The sequence below is a fragment of the Leptonychotes weddellii genome, chromosome 4, assembly GCF_054177405.1.
Source record: "Leptonychotes weddellii isolate Sample4059 chromosome 4, ASM5417740v2, whole genome shotgun sequence".
NCBI lineage: Eukaryota > Metazoa > Chordata > Mammalia > Carnivora > Phocidae > Leptonychotes > Leptonychotes weddellii.
This window is the reverse complement of record NC_138372.1, coordinates 70,351,406-70,371,520: the sequence shown is the minus strand read 5'-3', so window position 1 is coordinate 70,371,520 and position 20,115 is coordinate 70,351,406. Positions and strand designations below refer to the sequence as shown.

Here is a 20,115-nt window from a genome sequence, read left to right as displayed (position 1 = left end):
ACTTAAAATATTATGAATGAAGAATAAATTATGTATTTGGATATTCTAGCTTGGGGGGTCAAGCTGGAAGCAATCTCTTTTTCCTGTGAATTCATATAGCAAATTTCTTATACCCCTAAAACACATATTTCTAATGTTTATTAAATATGTATGGTGTCCTAAGTGCTAGAAACTATCACTGATACCATCAAAATGCTGTGATGTTTGCTTCTGTCCAGGTTCTTCTTAAGTGTAAGTATAAAGCAGCAGAGAAGTTTCTTACTCTTACCTCATTCAAGATAAGAGTTACTGATATTCTGTGGTATTTGGCTCTATGTCAGAGAGGTGAAGAGAAGCTTATAGGTGGGTCGATGTTCCTTGTGAAGAGCTGGGATTGGGCTAATAGCTGGACAGGGACTAGCTGTTGTCAGAAATATCATTTTAAAAATTACATATTAAATAGGCTAACATTTGAGGAAGTGAAAATCATAACTTTTTGTACTGTATGAAAGGAAATAAACTGTAGTAAAAATAGGTTTGTTTTTCTTATATTAATTTAGGAATGATTGCTTGCAAAAAACCTGGGAACCGAGAATGTAATCATCACTGTAAAAATAAACATACATGTGGACATGACTGCTGTGAGTTCCATGAAAGAAGTTTATTTCAGGTTTTAAAAATTGAAAGGCCTTTGAATAGTAATGACATCCTAATTACCTACGTATGATATTTATGTTATGCAGTTTATAACTCAAATAATTTTCTTTCTTTGTGGGTAACATGAAAAAAATTAGATTAGAAATTATGAAGATCTACCTCTGAAACTGATAATACTATATGTTAACTAAATTGAATTTAAATAAAAAATTCAAAAAAAAAGAAATTTGGCTTTACATGAACACTACCTAAAGTTTCACTTAAAGAAGCGAGAATTTCTTTTCATAGGTAAAACTGGAGTTGCACAAAAGTCAGAAATGAAAGAGCCAACAATCTCTTCATATTTATCCGATTTAAGAAACAGGAATGCTGTTTCATCACTTCCTCCAGTTAAACGTCTCAAGGTTAGTTTTAATAACATTTAGCCCTTGTTCTGTAATCTAATGTATATGAATATTCCTTTATTCTGTGTATCAGTTAGGTATCCGAAGTGAACTTTAGTTACTTGAGGGCTTGCCTAGGAGTATGGCCATTTTTCAAAATGTTGTTTCTAAAGGAAAAGATACTGTAGTTCTTTTTTTTAAAAGATTTTATTTATTTGAGAGAGAGTGAGAAAGAGCATGAGTAGGGGAGGGGCAGAGGGAAAAGGAGAAGCAGACTCCCCACTGAGCAGGGAGCCCTACATGGGGCTCAATCCCAGGACCCTGGGATCACAACCTCAGCTGAAGGCAGCCACTTAACCGACTGAGCCACCCAGGTGCTCCAAGATATTGTAGTTCTTAGTAATTAGTCTGTAAATCTACTTTTGGGACATAGTTCTACAGCCCCTTATTAGTCTTTTTTTTTTTTTTTTTTTTTTTTAACCAAAGAAGAAGGAAATGGAGAGGGATATGTAGTTTGGCTTGGTTCAGCAATTAAAACTAGGCACGCTTGCCCTTTCCTGGTTCTGTCTGTACTGAAGTGGTATGGAGAGTCTAAAGTTGATTTTGATTCATGTACCTAGATGAGTACTGAGCAAGAGGCTCCTTTCCAAGTCATGAAGGAATGGTTGTTCCTACCTTGATTAGCTGGTCACTAGCAGACTTATTCTAAGCCTACATTATCATATCCAAGGCAAAATAATTGATCAGGCCACAGAAAAGAGGCAAGAAAATGGCAGTGTCTGCTTCTTTTCTAGGACTTTAGTAAGAATGAACATTTTAAGTCATGAGGCTAAAACAAGGGGGATACTGGGAAACGAAGAGGTATGCACATTAAAACAGCCACCACCTTCTCTGAGATAATATTTTTTTAGTAGCCCAAGTTCTACCTCCCTCCCCCCTTCCTTTCTTTCATTCTTCCTTCCTTCTTTCCTTCTCCATTCTGTATTATTCCCTCTTTCCTTCCATATTCATTTTTTTTTAAGTTTATTTAATTGGGGCACCTGGGTGGCTCAGTCAGTTAAGTGTCTGACTCTTGATTTTGGCTAAGGTCATGATCTCAGGGTTGTGAGATGGAGCCCCATGTTGGGCTCCACGCTGGGTGTGGAGCCTGCTTAAGATTCTTTCTCTCCCTCACCCTGTGCCCCTTCCCTCCCTTTCTCTCTCTCCCTCTCTTACTTTTTTTCTTTTTAAAGATTTTATTTATTTATTTGACAGAGAGAGAGAGAGCAAAAGCAGGGGGAGCGGCAGGCAGAGGGAGAGGGAGAAGCAGGCTACCCGCGGAGCAGGGAGCCAGATGTGGGGCTCGATACCAGGATCCTGAGATCATGACCTGAGCCAAAGGCAGATGTCCAACTGAGCCACCCAGGTGCCCCTCTCTCCCTCTCTTAAAAAAAGAAAGTTACTATTTTTAGTAATCTCTACACCCAAAGTAGGGCTCAAACCCACAACCCTGAGATCAAAAGTCTCATGCTCTTCCAACTGAGCCAAATGAGTACCCCCCTTCCATATTCATTGAGCACCAGCAATATGCTAAGTACTGTGATAGGTGCTAAGATACAGCAGTGAATAAGACAGTTTTAGTCCCAATCCTCATACAGCTTATAGCTGGGTGAAGGATACAAATAACTAAATAGGCTTTTTCAATGTAGTATGATAGAGGATTCTGTGACAGAGGTGTAAGATAACTTGAACTTGGGTAGAAAGTGTACTCAGTCCACATTTGATAGGCCAGGAAAGGATTCCAAATAATCATGATTGAGACTTGAAGGATATCTAGGCAATAGGCAGGTATGGAGAGGTAGACACTAGAGTAGTGGTGGAGACGGATAGAAAAGTATTCCAGACATAGAAAATATGAAGTGGTATAGAACTGAGAAAGAGAGAGAGCTTTTAAAACATTGAAGTTATACAGTGTGTCTGGAGTTCAATCACAAGTAAGGGAGTAGAGAGAGATGAGGCTGAAAAGGTAAGTAAGAGCTAGATAATGAAGGCCTTTTTGGTATTTTAAGGATTTAGACTTTATCCTGAAAGTATTGGAAAGCCACTGAAGGGCTTTAATTAGTGACATGATCAGAATTGCATTTTCTCAAGTTCACTCTGGATGCAATGTAGAGAATGGATTAGAGGATGATAGAAAAGGAACATAAGGACTCATTAGGTGGGTTTTACAATAATCCAGGCAAGATGATGGTCTAGTTTAATGTAGTAGCAGTAGCAGTGGAGGGCAGTGGCTAGGTTTAAGACATTTTTCAGAGATAGAATCAACTACCCTGGTACTTAATTGCTTATGAAGGGTGAAGTAAAAGGAGTAAAGATGATGACCAGCTTTCTGAACTGAGTAAGTAGGAAAAAAGTGAGGCCTCACTAGGGTGGAAACTCCAAAGGAAAAGCAAGTTTGGAGAAGTAAATACACAATAAGTTCAATCTGGAAAATACTGAATTTAGAAGCCTCCAAGATACCTAGGTAAAGATGTTCCACAGACAGTTGGATTAACTCTGAAAATCAGGAAAAGGATCTGAATTAGAAATATAGATTTGAGAGTCATTCACTTGTAGATGATAATTGAAGCCATGGAAGTAAATAAGATCTTTAAAAATGTGTAGAGGGAAAAGAGAAAAAGGCCTAGTAAAGAACCATGAAGAATCTCAACATTTAAGAAGTGCCTGAGAAGGAGATTTGATTTGAGAACTAGCCTGAGTTTCTCATAATCCATTGGTTTTGGGACTTTGTGTACCAGCAGGAATTTTGCTGTTTGGTTTGTTTGTTAAAAAGTGTTGCTGTGAAAAAAAAAAAAAAAAAAGTGTTGCTGTGAAGTAGACAGTTGAACTGTTTTTCTCGTTAATAGATGCAAATGAATAAATCTCGAAGTGTGGACCTTAAAGAATTTGGTTTTACTCCAAAACCTTCTCTTCCCAGTATATCAAGGTACAGTATAATGTTAATATCCAAGGTAGAATAGTCATCATAAACTTTTTGCTCCTCCAAATAATCATTTATTCAGAGAAAGGTGAACACTGGCTACATTCAAATCATAGTAATCATTTAGTTCCATAATGAAGTAATAATATCATAAGAGTTTGGTTATCTAAATTTATTTAGAACTCTACAGTTATAGAATATTTTAACATTCACTGAATCATCTCTTTCTGGGAAACTACCCATCCTATATGTCATGACCTCAGGCTTTCTCTGCCTTCTAAATTTAACAGGTGACAAAAGTATACTTTAAAAGAAAAGTATACTTTGAAAAGAAAAATCATGTTGCTGTACAAAGTCTAATCTTTTCCATTTAGGGGCCCACTCTATTAATAACACTTCATATTTATAAAATAATTTACATTTTAAAAATTGCACATTTGTGTATTATCTCTTTTGACCTTAACCACAACCTGGATCATAAAATGAGGTATTTCTATCCCATTTTATAGATAAAATAATCGAAGCTCATATTCCTAGTTATTAAGCAGAAGGCCCTAAATGATAACTCAGCATTCTTTTCCTATACCATGATGCCTAGAAGGTAATAGTATATGTCAATTCCCTTCCAGATAACGGTATTCTATATGCAGGGATGACATTTAATATACTTAACAAACAGTACAGAGCAGCCACTGACCAATCAGAACAGATGCCAACACTACTTCAAGAGATCCTAGCTTTTGTTATCTAATTGAAAGTAGCATTAGCAATAGATTTTTAAGGCTATACACACATAGCAGATAACTACATATTTGGGTCATGTATAGATGACTAAGTATCTTGCTTCCAATAAACACCTATTTTTTTACCCTTTACTACCCTAGGCTAATGCATTTTATCATAGAAGTGTTGAGAAGATGAACCCTTTCTTTTTTATTTATATGAGTAAGTGGTTTTCAAATTCAGATTAGTTTTAATATTTAATATTTTATGGTTTTATTTATCTTTATGAAGGTCAGAGTGTTTAAACATACCTGAATTGTCTATAATGGAGCAGAGGGATCAGCGTGAAATCTGTGCAAAAGTTCAACAAGAACCATCAGAATATCAAGACAAAGGTGAATTACCATTGATATTGCCTTGAAAGAGAAAATGGTTTATCATTACTTCAGAATGACAATGTTATTGAAAAACCAACATCTGAAATTACTGTGATTATTAACTTGCAACATTTTTCTCCTGGGTTATTGGGCCAATTTCAAATTCTTAGGTCTGTTATTTCAGATGGACTTACTATGTTTGTCACCTAGATTTTTTTTAAAAGTCTCTTCCCTACATTGTGTTGACTATTTTTATTTAAAGATAATATGAGGAAAAACAGAAAATAAGGGACCTGGAGATATATAAAGTATTAAAATGCTGAACTATTACTTTTATATGTCTTTAAAATTATTTAAAATAATTTTATGTTTATAAAATTTGTCTAGTTTTACAAAACAGCTGTGTGATCTTGGAAAAATTATTTAACTTCTTTAGGTCTTAGTCTTATCTATAAAATTAGGGGATTAAATTAGGTTACCTTTAATACCTCCCCAGTTTCTAATACGGTTCTTACAAGTTCCTTTGATAATATGAGAATATAACCTAATTTGTGGGATATAGCTCATATGTAATCTAGATTTGCTTTTATCTGTGTCAATCACTTAATTAATGAGATAAAGCATATAATTCTTCAACACTGGGACCAGGTCATCATTACTCCGGATCCTGTTATTACTAGCATCATTTGTCTGGGTCATGCCATTAATAGCCAGTCTGTTAAAATGTGTGAGAAATAATCCTGGCCATAGAATTGTTTGTTTCTGTTGCTGTATGTAGAAATGGTAAACTTGGGGTTTTCCACAAATAATTTCATGTGTGTGGCCTTAGCATTGACAACTCTTTCCTTCATTCTGTCACTTTATGCTTCCTCTAGCCATAATTTAAGATCTTAAGTAGGCAAGGGCTGGAGTACCCACGACCTCTTAGGCCCAAATAAGAACAAGAAAAGTCCCCTAATCTCACTTAGAGTATCAGAGCATTTATCCAACTTGCCTAAAGTCTGATATCATTACAACGTGGAGAGAAGTGTTAGAATTTTCAACCCCTTAATTTTTATCTCTCTTCAACCTATAGCCCTCTAACTTACTCCTTGTTCTGCTGCTCTATTCCCTGCCCTTCTACATACCACAGTTTATTCCTCTGCTTACTTTCATGCTGTCTTTTTTTTTTTTTTTTAAGATTTTACTTATTTGAGAGAGAGAAACAGATAGCAAGAGAGAGTGAGAGCACAAGTGGGGAGGAGAGAGAGAAGCAGGCTCCCTACTGAGCAGGGAGCCTGATGCGGGGCTTGATGCGGGGCTTGATGCAGGGCTCAATGTGGGGCTCGATCCCAGGACCCTGGAATCATGATCTGAGTTGAAGGCAGACGCTTAACTGAGCCACCCAGGCGCCCCCTTTCATGCTGACTTTACATAGTTTTCCTACTTTTATTTCTTTCCTATCCCCTATTCCAAATCCAATTTATATTTTGATATTAAAGTCTCATCTAGATACTTTAACCCCCAATGATAATTGTATCCCTGTTTTACTGAAAATGAGTCACTTTTTTTGAAGAAGAAGAAGAAGCTGTGTAGTAAGTAGTTAAATTCACAGGATCTAGAATAATCTGTTTGGGGTGCCTAGCTGGCTCAGTTGGTAGAGCATGTGACTCTTGATCTCAGGGTTGTGAGTTCAAGACCCATGTTGGGCTGGGAGGTTACTAAAAAAAAAATGCTTAGAGTAATCTGTCTAGGCTCAAATTCTAGCCATTTAGTAGTTGTGTCACCTTTTGTAATGTATCTACCCACTTTATCTCAATTCCCTCATCTGCTTATGTATTAGGGATTTTAGTATTAAATGAGATAATATACATAAAGCTCTTAGCATAGTATCTGGTACTATTATTAGTAGCAATCGAGTATATTCATTATACTTTTCACACATTAGTTTTTGGTGGCAAAACATACTTTGTTTGTATTCAAATATTGCTCTAGAGAATGTTTTAAGAAAAACATGCCAATTTTTATCATCTGTATTCCAATTTCAAGAAAGGAAAAGGAAGAAAAAAGAAAAAATATCAGAAATTATATGAGAAAGTATGTTGAATCATAAAATTTAAATTGTAAGGGACCTTTGTGCAATTTCTCATTTTATAGTGAAAGAAACCAAAACTCTGAGAGATTAAATGACTCACCTAAAATCACATATCTAATTAATGCCAGGGCCAGAAATAGATTCTATATCTCCTGATTCCAAGTTCAGTGCCATTTCTATAAAATGAAATTGACTTTTAGTTATCAGTAGAGAATTGAAAATCGAACCTATATGAACTCTTTCAATTTTCTACCCTACAACTATATATTTCTGTCTCTGCATCTTTCCTTAAAGAAGAATTCTCTTTTCTTCTATTCAAGGTTTATCTCTCCACCTATAGTTTTAATGTTTCTAATCCTGCCTCCCTTGGGGCTTTAGGAGACCAATTACCCCTCTCCTCTTTTCCATATTTTCAATCTCTCCTCCCTATTTCTCTTTCAACATATAATTATGCTCAAGTCTCTTCCCTCTTCAGCTCCCTATCCTCATCAAGATAGTCATGACCGTTTGGGTTGTAAGTGACAGAAATTCTACTCAAAGTGACTTAATCACACAAAAAAGGAGACCATTCATGTAAACTTATAAGTCCAGACATGCATCTGGCTTTTATCTTGCTAGATCCAGATACTCAAATAATTTCAGTCATACCTCTGGCTTTGTCTCAGTCTTTTAGCTATGCCTGTTACTAATTGGCTTTATTTTTGTCAACAGGATTTTTCACATGGCAGGTAGCCCCTAACTCACATCTTCCCAATTGAACAGTCTCAGTAGAAATACAGTCTTCCCTGTTAGCTTTGGCAGAGCAGAGTTCATCCTAAATGGCCTCAGTTGAGTCTTGTATTCATCCCTCCATTAAACCCTGTAACCTGGGGAATGGGTCATGCATTCCTCTGCTGTAGCCCTGGAGGCTAGGGTACCATGAATGACATCCTCACCAGGGTCACATGGAATGGGTAGAGGCAGTTTCCCCAAAGGACAGGAAAGATATTCCTATTAAAAGAAGGGAAAATATGTCAGGCAAAGAACAGAATCACAGAGTCTTTATATACTTTAATGTCTTGCTTTCCCATCAAAACAAAAATTCTTCAAAGGGCAGTTTATACTCACTGTGCTCATGTCCTTACCTCCTAGTCATTTTTTCATTCACTAAACTTTGGGTTCTTACTCCTTTGAAACTGCTTTTGCTTAGACCATTTAGTGATCTCCTAAGTACTGAATTCAGTGAACTCTTTTCAACTTTTATTTTCTTTGACCATTGTAGTATTTGACACATCTGGTATTTACCTCCTTTTGGAAATCTCTCCTTTGGTTTCAATTAAACCATTCTGTTGGTTCTCCTACTACTTCTTGAATTGCTTGGGCTTTTTTTCCTGTTGATATTGCAAAAGGATTCTTTTTTGCTTCTTTATTCTTCTCACTTTATAAACTTTTCTTTTATAATGTCACCCAAGTCCATGTCTACAATTACTACATCTGCATTTGCCATCTGTTTCTTTCTGTCTAGCCCCTGACCCATTTATACAGTCACCTTTCTGGATATATCCACCTAAAAGTTAATATATCAGCATTTGAACTCTTTCTATCTTCTCTGTATCTCACACTGCTCCTTTTCTTTTCTCCTTAGGTCAGTGAATGAACCCTCTTCTTTTCCAAACTGCTAAAGGCAGGAAAAGAGTCATCCTAAATAACTTACATGCAAGTAATTGCCAAGTCCTATCTGTTTTGCCTCCTAAGCATCTTTTATATCTGTTCCTCTCTGTCCCTTCTGCTGATGCTCTAGCTCAGACATTCATTGTCTCTCATTTATTGCAATAGCTGTCTTACTTTTCTCTTTGCTTCCAGTCTCATTATCATCCCATCCATAACTATTCTGGGGAATCTAACAGGTATCTCTGATCATGTAAACCTCTTGCTAAAATATCTTCAGTAGTTATCCATTGCCTATAAGGGGGGGAAAAAAGCGAATTCCTTTTTTTTTTTTTTTTTTTTAAAAAGCGAATTCCTTAACATGGAAATTAAGCATCAACATAATCTGGCACTTAACTTCCTGTGCAGGCTCAATGAGCCCTTCTTCTCCTGCTTTGTGCTCCAGAAATCCTGAAAACATATAGTTCTCCAAACATTCTCTGGTCTCCCATACTGCCATGTCTTTCACATCCTGTCCTCCTCTCATGGAGTATCTTGCCTTTCCCCTTGCCCTGCTCCACAGTCACCGTTCTACCAAGCTCAAATTCCAATGTTACTTTCTTACCATTTTACCACCTTAGAGCTGTCCATTCTGACTTCCATTGTAGGTTTAGGTCCTGTTCCCTTTGCATTCCCATTACACTTTGTACCTGCTTCTGTTTTTAGTATATATAATGTGTATATATCAATGAACAAAAGTAGAATAATATGAACTGGAGTTGTAGGTATAATTGAAGGATAAAGTACGATTTGGCTAGGTGAAGAAAAGTACAGAGAATATTTTAAATGAAAGAAACTCAGTGGTACACCTGGAGCAAGCTTGTGCTGACTTGTGAGAGATGATTATTAAATTCTTGGTAATCTTTCAGCCATTATTAAAAGTTTAATTATGTAAACTTTCAATTAAATAATTAAAAACAAAGACTGTAAATATTCAAAACTAATCACTTCCTAATTGTTCTACTACATATTACTGTTATCTGTGTTCTTGAGATTATTTGCTTTTTTATTTGTATCTATATGGTGGAAATGCTATATAATGGTGTGCTACTATGCATTTCTTCTCAACTTCGTGTTCAGAGATGTCACACTGGTAGCTTGAAATTAATCATAATGGGAATATTTATACCATGGAAATCAGCAAACACTGCATATTAGGACTTGATTTATTGCTTAGATTTATGAAAGTGATGGAAAAATGTTAATAGTGCAGATTAAATTTAACAGTATATTGTGCCTATAGCTATTACATTGTGAATAGCACAAAAAGGTGAGGGAATATTCTTCTAGTATTTGAAAACTATTGTCTAATTTAGCAAAGGAGTTGCCTAATGAATGAGTCAAGTCCCAATATCTTTCTGTGTTATTTTACTTTCATCTTAGTTGTTACAGTCAACAAGAATATCAAGCAACATTCATGTGAGAACTATATTCATTTGTTAATTGCAACCATAGGTTGGCTACAGATACAAGAGTTTGGCAAAACTCAATGGAAACATTTGGTGAAAATCAAATATATGGAATTTACAATTAAGCATGCTATATATTTTATTATTATTTGTAAATTGTATGCTACATATCCTTTACCTATAATAAATACATATAATAAATGCAAGTATATATATGCATACATTTTTTGGAGAAGCAGTTATTAAACATTTATTAGCACACTACTATGGAAAACTGCAAAACTAAAGGTATGTATTCCCTCTAACAATCTTAGGAAGTAGATACTATTATTATTCTCATTTTGCAGAGGAGAAAACGAGGCTCAGAGACTTTAAATTACTTGTCTAAGATCATACAACTAGTAAGTGAGAGAAGTAGAATTTTCACCCCGGTAGTCTGGTCCTAAGCCCAGGCTATAAACAATGGATAACACTGAGGATTTTTTAGCAGGGGGAAGAGCTGGAAGAAGGAAGGCCATTTTAGAAATTATAAAATTCATTTTAGAGTAAAGTTATTCTCATATAGGAATTAAGAGGGAAAATTAATTATCTCTAAAAGAATCCACTGAAAATTAGATTTAATGCAACTATCAATATATGTAATACAGTAAATAGAATTGGTTGAAAACAATATTCAACAATGCTTGACCCAATACTTTGAAAACTACTATTCAAACTTCAGTTTAGTAGTTGAAAGATGTATTTGATATATCAATGGAAAATGATGTTAATGATTTAAAAAGTACCTTCCTCTTTTATACATACACATGACAGATTTCTCTAGATGGAACTATCCTACAACTTCAGATGAGAAAGCCCCTCAAACAGTGCTATTCAACAGACATCTTAATGCATCTGGAAACCAGAATTTGACAGATGTGGATAAAAATAATGCTTCATTCTCAGAAGTTTTGAATGTGAACTTTGAATTGGGAGATGAAATTTGGGATGATTTTGATGATGAGAACTTATTAGAAGTGACCAGTTTTTCAGCCAGTACTGAGAAGACAAAAAGATCAGGTAAAATTGTCTATTAGCATGAAATAATTTCATGAGAAATTCTTTGAATATTTTTCAGTTCAGTTTCTGGGACTAATTTTCTTTGCCTTTTTTATGTGTTTGCTTAATTAGCTTTGGTTTGTTAAGATTGTGATTTTTTAGCAAAACTGAAAATGTGACCCTTCCATAAATCACATTTCCTCCTAAGGACAGAGGTCAAGGTTATTCCATTATAATGATACAGTATATGACCTTTTCCTCTTCTATTGCTCCCCTATCTTTTTAAAAACTCTATTTAAATAAAAAGTGTTTATTGAATTTTCCCTCATAAAACAGACTATCCAGCTTTCAATTCTGTGATCACACATAATTTGCTTATGTTTGTGAAGGACAAAATTATTCCATTTTTTTTAAAAGATTTTATTTATTTGAGAGAGAGAGAAAGAGAGTGCATGCATGTGCATGAGTGAGGGAGGAGCAGAGGGAGAGGGACAAGCAGACTCTGCAGTGAGCACAGAGCCCCACACAGGGCTTGATCCCATGACCCTGAGATCATGAGCTGAGCCAAAATCAAGAGTTGGATGCCCAAACAACTGAGCCACCTAGGCGTCCCTAAAATTACTCCCATTTTTAAAAAAGTATTCATCTGCTATCAGGAAAATGAAAGATACCTTTTATTTCTCATAGACATATTGATTTTTTTTCAGGCATAAATAAACAATAGGAAAGGATTAGTTTCTATACTAGATATCGTATTTAAGTCATTTACAACCCCAAAATAATGGGACTTAGTTTCTGAATTACTGGCAGATTTACTCTATGTCATTAAAACAGAAAACTAAAATCCTGCTAAGTATATGAGAAGACAGCAAATTGGAGATACTCTGTCCCATAATGGCTGACAGGAGGAAATCAGTACCTCAGAATTATAGTTACCTCTTAATATATCCCACCCCAATGCTCTTTTAAAAAATCTTTTTAAAGGAAGCAATTAGAAGTTGAAATATTATTGTTTCAGGATTCTAAGAAATACCTAAAGAGCTATTATTCCTTCCAGAAGGAATAGGATTTGACCACCTTCACAAAGTAGGCCAGGAAATCTATGATGTGGAGTCAGTAGGCACAATTTCCTATGTCAATGGACAGCTACTAGTCCCTACCTCAAAGTTAAAAGTCATTGGGTATAGCAATTTAAGAGGCAGTTTGTACTGATTCTTTGAGGTAACCTAATCTGTTTCCTGGCATTTAATTTCAAAATGTTATCTCTTTACATAGGATTTGGAAACACTTTGTGTTCAAGTACCAGGGGAAGTAAGATATTCCTCCAAGAGTCAAAGAGCAAATTCCAAGGAGAAATGGCAAAAAGGCAAGTTTTAGAATTTTGGTTTGGAACACTTTACAACTATATATCCTCCTGACACATAATTGGAGATGGGGATTAAATTATTAGATGTCAAAGAAGCTATAAGGTATTAGCCAACCTGAACCTTATTATTTTTAGAGCTGTGTTTCTTAAAGTGCTATTAACAGACCACCTACTTCAAAAGTATTAAAATGTATTAAAAATGCACATTCCTGGTTCCTACACTAGACTTACCAAATCATGGTCTCTGGGGCTGGAGCCCAGCAATTTGTACTTTTCAAAAAACTTGAAAACTGAATAGGAGATTGACAGGTAGAAAAAGGAGGATAAGGCATTCCAGGTAGAAGAAGCATGTGTAAAGGTATAAGGCTTGAAAAGGCATCTCATGCTCAAGGGTCAGTAAAGCATCAATATGGCCACAGCATTAAGGCTGAGTGCTGAGGTCTGATTCTAAAGAGCCTCAAATGTTGTATTTAGACAACTTTGCCATATCCAGTAGGTAAGGGTTATAAACTCAAACTGCCTTCAGGATTTGGTGCGCCAAAGCCAACTGAAGAGTGTCCTATATAAAAGGTACAACTGTGGAGATATCACAATTCCAAATTTCAAGATATACTACAAAGCTATAGTAATCAAAATAGTATGGTACTGGCACAAAAATAGACACTGGACCACTTTTTTACATCATACACAAAAATAAAATGGATTAAAGACCTAAGTATAAGACTTGAAACCATAAAACTCCTAAAAGAACATATAGGGAGTAATCTCTTTGACATCGATTTTAGCAGCATGTTTATGGATATGTCTCCTGAGGCAAGGGAAACAAAAACAAAAATAAACTATTTGGGACCAGACCAAAATAAAAGCTTTTGCACAGCAAAGGACACCATGAACAAAACAAAAAGACAACCTACTGAATGGGAGAAGCTATTTGCAAATAATATATCCAATAAGGGGTTAATATCCAAAATATATAAAGAATTTATACAACATACACCATAAAACCAATTTGATTAAAAAATGGACAGAGGGCCTAAATAAACATTTTTCCAAAGAAGACATAGAGATGGCCAACGGACACATGAAAAGATGCTCAACATCACTAATTATCAGGGAAATGCAAATTGAAACCATGAGATATTACTTCGTGCAAGTCAGAATGGCTGATTTCAAAAAGACAAGAAATAGTAAGTGTTAGTGAGACTGTAGAGAGAAGGCAACACTCGTACACTGTGGGTGGGAATGTAAATTGGTGCAACCACTGTGGAAAACAGTATGGAGTTTCATCAGAAAATTAGAAGTGGAACAATCCAGTAATTCCACTCCTGGGTATTTATCCAAAGAAAACAAAAACACTAATTTGAAAAGATGTATGCACCCCTGTGTTTTTGCAGCATTATTTACAATAGCCAAGATATGGAAGCAATCCAAGTTGTGGGTAGCAATAGATGAATGACTAAAGAAGATGTGAGATATTTGTATATCTATAATACTACTCAGCCATAAAAAAGAATGAAATCTTGCCATTTACAACAACATAGGTGGATCTAGAGGGTATTATGCTAAGTGAAATAAGTCAGACATGTGATTTCACTTAGATGTGAAATCTAAAAACAACAAAACAAATGAACAAACAAACACAAAAACAGACTCTTAAATACAGAGAACAAACTGATGGTTACCAGAGGAGTGGTGGGTGGCAAAATATATAAAGGGGATTAAGATGTACAAACTTCCACTTAGAAAATAAATGTCATAGGGTTGAAAATTACAGCACGGGGAATATAGTCAATAATATTGTAATGACATTGTATGGTGACAGATGGTGACTAACTACACTTATTGTGGTGAGCATTGAGTAATGTATAAAATTGTTGAATCATTAAGTTGTACACCTGAAGTTAATATAACATTGTATGTCAATTATACTTCAATAATAAAAAGTAAAATAAAAATAAGTAAAAGAATCAACCACTACTCAGCTCTAACCAGTTGTTGCTGTGTAGGAAATAAGTGTTTAGCGTTGTCAAATATTCTGATTTTCAAAAAAAAGCTAGGAATCTAGAATTTGATGTGACATCTCCTGACTTTTAAATTTTAAGACCTAATTTTTTTAAATGTGATAAAATTGGGCATCTGGGTGGCTCAGTCGGTTAAGTGTCTGCCTTCAGCTCAGGTCATGATCCCAGAGTCCTGGGATCGAATCCCACATAGGGCTCCTTGCTCACCAGGGAGTCTGCTTCTCCCTCTGCCCCTCCCCCCACTGGTGCGCTCTCACTCTCTCGCTCTCTCAAAAAAATAAATATTTTAGTATATGTGCTGCCGAAGCGAGCACTCGCAAAGATAAATAAATAAAATAAAATGTGATATAATCTATAGCCCCCCTCCAGCTGTAGCCTAGTTTTTAATGTCCATGTAAGCAGTAGGAAGCTTTCCAGGATACTTAAGCACAGGATAAACAATTTGATAAGACAAAAATTATTCTAGTGATTTGTAGATGATATATACTGATATGATATGATATATAGAATGAGTTGCAGAAGGTGGGACAATGAGAGGCATGGTGGCCAGTACGAGAGGCAGGCTATGGTGAGGCCTAAACTAGAGCAGAGGTGTTGGAAACTGAGAAGTAGAGTTGGATTTTTGAAACATTTCATAGCACATACTAGATTTAGCAACTGATAGGATACAGTAGGTGAGGAAGAGAGAAAAATACATGGCAAGTGGGTAGATGAAGATGTTATCTGAGAATATAGGACACATAGACATTTGGAAAAGAAAATAGTAATTTAAAAAACGTTCAACTTCAGGCGCCTGTTTGGCTCAATCGGTAGAGCATGCAACTCTTGATCTCAGGGTTGTGAGTTCAAGCCCCGCGCTGGGAGTGGAACCTATTAAAAAATGTAAAAAAAAATTTTTTTTAAATGTTCAACTTGAAGTATTTTTGCAGAAATGCAAAGTGCATCTGGATATTGGACTTGATTAGAAGTCATGGAGAGGAATTATAGCCACAGCCAAAACTTTCCCCAGAAGAAATACTGACAACTTTTTGTTCAGGGTCTAATTTACTTAAGTATTATTTATTTCTCCTAGTTTAAAATATAAGAAATTTGTGGTGTCTTTTGGTGATTTTTTTATTGTTTAGTCATTTTGCTGATTATAGCATGACAGAATCACAGATTTCAGAGGATTCCAGAGCTGAAAGGTGCTTAATTTAAGCATCGTTTAGTCTTCCCACCACCAGATATTTGAATCACCATCCTACATCACTGGCAGGTATTCATGCCATCTCTACCAAAGCAGCTCTAGTAACCAGGAGCTCATTCACTCCAACGTGCTTGTTCCATGTTTGGATCTCTCAGACCATTCAATAGCTTTTAAGAATATTGGCCTAAAATTTGTCTTCTTGCTATTTCTATTCATTGGTTCTAACTCTGAGTCATACAGAATAAACAGATGAGAAGCATCAAAGTAGAACAAAGCTGTGGGTGTAAAGCAAAAAAATTAGGTAGGAAGTAGGAAGATACAAGTAGGAAAATAACAAAGCACATAGACAGTTTTGTGAGCCATACCTTTAGAAACTATAAATAATTTAGGGAGAATTTAAAAGTAATGAACAGAAAATAAGTGGATTTAAAAAGGAATCCTTATCAAGAAGTCCCTAAAGAAAAAATTGTGCCAGAAGTTGATACTGGAAAGAAGGCCTGTAGGACCTGAGGACTGGGAGTGGAAAGGAGTCATGCTTTTCATTTTACATCCCTTCTTACTATTTTAATTCCTTGCCTTTAATCAAAGACAAAAAGATCCAAGCCTATCAATACATGTACTTCTCTACTACCTGTACCCACTGCTTTTTACTCCCTACATGGCTGTCATATTTTAGCCTGTAAGTGTCAACTTAAATTGTCACCTCCACAGAGAGACATGCATTCATGACCACCTTTTTAAAGTGGGTTTGTGTCTCCACACTATTTCCTGTAATATTACTCAGTTAATTTCCTTCATATCACTTCAGGATCTATAATTATGTATATTTATTGTTTACTCATTGTCTGCTCCTCTACTAGATGCTAACTCCCTGAGGATTTGTTTACCTCTTTATACCTAGCTCCTAGTACAATATCTGGCATATGGTAGTGAATAATAAATGTTTTTTAATGAATGAATTTAATACAGAAGATTGAAGTGTAGTTTTACATAGGAAGATAAATCAAGGTATCTATATACAGTGAGACCAGAATAGGGAAAGGAGATTAAAAGTTAAGTAAAGTGGTATTTAGAAAAGATTTACAGACTGCTAGGTAATAGAAAATTAAGCATAAGACCCAATTTTAAAGAAAATTATTGCTTATCTAATTTGGAATATAAGAATTGGTGTTTTGTCTAAAGGAAAGGAGCTACACTAAATTTTCCATGAGTCTAAGAAACAGCATAATTTTTTTGGTAATAAATATGATAGACTTTAATCATATTCCCCAAAGAATCACTATTGATCTAAATTAGAATGGTTTGTTTCTCTTATTTGCCATATTTTACAAATAATTAATTTTGATTTTTAGTTTTGTTTCATCACCTGAGAAGCCAGGTATTTACTTATCAAATTCTCCTGTGTTCAAGTTTGATGCATCTTCCTTGAAAAAATTACCTCAACAAGCTGGAAATGCAAATATTGTAAGAAGCACTTCATTGTTTTTCTTTTAAATTCTGTCTGAATAGTTAAACTTTCAATGATTGCCTTTTTTTTCTGTTAACCTCAAAATATAGGTCCATTTACAAGAAAGAAAACAACAAAGTCTGTCACCAGAAATTGAAAAGTTGTGCTTTACTCACTCTGAAAAAATACCAAATTCTTCACATTTTGTTAAGAAAGTGGATTTCTTTATTAGAAACAGTGATTGTAAAGAGGAAATTGATTTCAGGTAAGAATTCTTTTTTTTTTTTTTTAAGATTTTATTTATTTATTTGAGAGAGAGAATGAGAGAGAGAGAGCACATGAGAGGGGGGAGGGTCAGAGGGAGAAGCAGACTCCCCGCCGAGCAGGGAGCCCGATGCGGGACTCGATCCCGGGAATCCAGGATCATGACCTGAGCCGAAGGCAGTCGCTTAACCAACTGAGCCACCCAGGCGCCCTCAGGTAAGAATTCTTTAAAAACATTTCAAGACTATAACAATAAGAACTTTCTATGAAGAAATTCAGCATTCTTTTTTCCTTGGTTTATTTTGTTTTGTTTTGTTTCATTTTATTTTATTTTTTATAGGGATAGAGAATGAGAGAGAGTAGAGGGGAGGGGCAGAGGTAGAGGAAGAGAGAGAATCTCAAGCATGCTTTCTGCGCAGCTTGGAGCCCAATGCGGGGCTCCATCTCATGACCCTAAGATCATGACCTGAGTCGAAATCAAGAGTGAGCCACCCAGGCATCCCTTTCCTTGGTTTATTTTAAAGATCAGAATCTAAGCATTTTATTTACTTAAAAACATTGAATATTTAGACCCCTGGTGACCTAAACTCCTTAAGAGAATTCATAATATTAAGTATCTCAATTTTTGAGAACATATGTTTAGTATTTTTAATTAAAACATACTGTATTGGTAAACTTTGTTTCACTGATTTGAATACAACATATTGATAATATAGTGTAAAATGACTTAAATACAAATGAGATTGGCTAATTTTTCAGACGTTCAGTTGTATTTTAGCCAACCAGTTCTTTTACAATTCTACAGGTTCAGTGAAAAGTCAGATTAAGTCTACTCAGTTCCCCCTCAGCTGGTCACTTCTAGGGATAACTGTAGCAGTTTTTCTCTCCCGTTTGAAGAGTCAAAGTTTATAGACTTGGTCACACACTGATTAAATGACATTACTTTTTAAAAACTTTAAGGAATTACCCAAGAGACTGGATCCCTACTTCTCACAGTTTATGAAGTCTGATTTTCCCCCCCCCAGACTTCTTACTAGGTTATAGCATATTGAAGTTCATTTGATACATTAGCCTCTCAGCAATCTATATATATTTCTATATTTGCTTTTTCCCCCAGTAGGTATCATCCTGATGATGAAGCTGATGAAATGAAATCTTTTCTGGGAATATTTGATGGTATTTTCTAAAGCAAACCAAAAAAATTCATCTCATATTAATAAGGCAAGGTATATATGCAGCCAATTACAAAGCATGCATTTTCTTTAAAAAAAAAATAGTTCATAATTGTTCAAATTTTTTTTCTCTTGGATTTGATCAATTTTGTTGACTTATTTGCACCAATTTTTTGGATTGATTTATTTTCCTATTGTAACTTCATGAAAAGCACTTTTACAGTGGGTTTGTTTCAATAAGCTGAAAATTAAGTTGCATTTAGAAATTATTTGGTTATTAAATGCATCTCGATTGGATTTTGACAGGAACCAATAAAAATACCATTTTTGTATTAAGAAGAAAGGTATTCTATGAAAGCAAATAACGCTAGGTCAGTGAATCGATTTATTATATGGATTATTCACCAATATTGTTTTGTTTTACTAAAGATTTTTAAGAATCCAGTGGCTGTCAGAACCTGTTGTTTTATAACTTCAAATAATAATAAATGAAACATTAATCAATATAGATTATTGTTCTCCTTTGGCTTGTTTTCCAGTGTGGTGAATTCTAAAACCTTGTTACATTGACTTTTACTATGGCAAACACTATTTCATGTTATTTTCCCATGAATTTGTTCTCAAATTTATTTATATTTATTGATAAGTAGTATATAAGCAGTCTAAGCAGTGTTTATTATTTAATTTATTTATAGATACATGTGTAGTTGAAGCCCACTTAAGAAATTTTAGGAATTTTTCTTTAAGCATAAAAGCTTTAGAGACAAGAGAAGTAAAGAAGAGAAACTTCTAGATAAGATTGTCATTGTTGTCATTGGTAAACATTTATGAAGCATCATACATATTAAGCATGGAGAAAAAGCTTAAAACTAAGAAGCTTTATTATGTGTTGAAAAATAAGGGCAACCAGTTCCTTTATTTTAGTCATCTTTACAATTGGCATGTTTCTGCATCTGAATCAATCATGCTACAACCTTTAAAGGTTATTAAACACCATTAAAATGAAAAATTGGTACACTACAATCTGCTCATCTTGCATACATAAACTTTGATACTAAAGAAATAGCAATTTAATTCAGCAAGACTTATTATGATCTGCTAAGCAAAAAGCACTGTGCTTGGTACTGCGAAGGAGGCAAATGATAAAAACAGTTTTTCCTGTCATGGAGCCTATGTTACATTCTGGTAGAGAAACTAGGACATATAATAATGCAATAATAAAATATAGAATACATTAGAGAAGTGGTTCTCAAGCTTCAGGATACATTGCAGTCATCTAGTGGGCTTGTTTGAAAACAGATTGCTGGGCACCATATCCAGGGTTTCTAACTTGGTAGGTCTGGGGTGGGGCCTGAGAATGTGCGTTTCTAACAA

General features: G+C 35.0%; 1 protein-coding gene across 3 annotated transcripts in view; it reads left to right on the top strand.

Moving 5' to 3' along the window:
- HFM1 (helicase for meiosis 1) overlaps nucleotides 1-20,115 on the top strand; it is a 133,270-nt gene that overhangs the window by 91,689 nt on the left and 21,466 nt on the right. The window contains exons 31-39 of one of the 3 annotated variants that reach the window (XR_014144984.1): nucleotides 540-620; nucleotides 925-1,040; nucleotides 3,905-3,984; nucleotides 4,993-5,096; nucleotides 11,061-11,306; nucleotides 12,561-12,651; nucleotides 17,211-17,322; nucleotides 17,416-17,570; nucleotides 18,687-18,795. Coding sequence is in view for 2 of the 3 variants with exons in the window: in XM_031021179.2 (XP_030877039.2) it covers nucleotides 540-620; nucleotides 925-1,040; nucleotides 3,905-3,984; nucleotides 4,993-5,096; nucleotides 11,061-11,306; nucleotides 12,561-12,651; nucleotides 17,211-17,322; nucleotides 17,416-17,570; nucleotides 18,687-18,756 (1,055 nt within the window). In the remaining variant the exon portion in view is untranslated. Of the gene's footprint in view, nucleotides 1-539; nucleotides 621-924; nucleotides 1,041-3,904; nucleotides 3,985-4,992; nucleotides 5,097-11,060; nucleotides 11,307-12,560; nucleotides 12,652-17,210; nucleotides 17,323-17,415; nucleotides 17,571-17,785; nucleotides 19,252-20,115 lie in introns of those variants that run through there. The other 2 variants (XM_031021179.2, XM_081818775.1) reach the window with 2 other exon arrangements.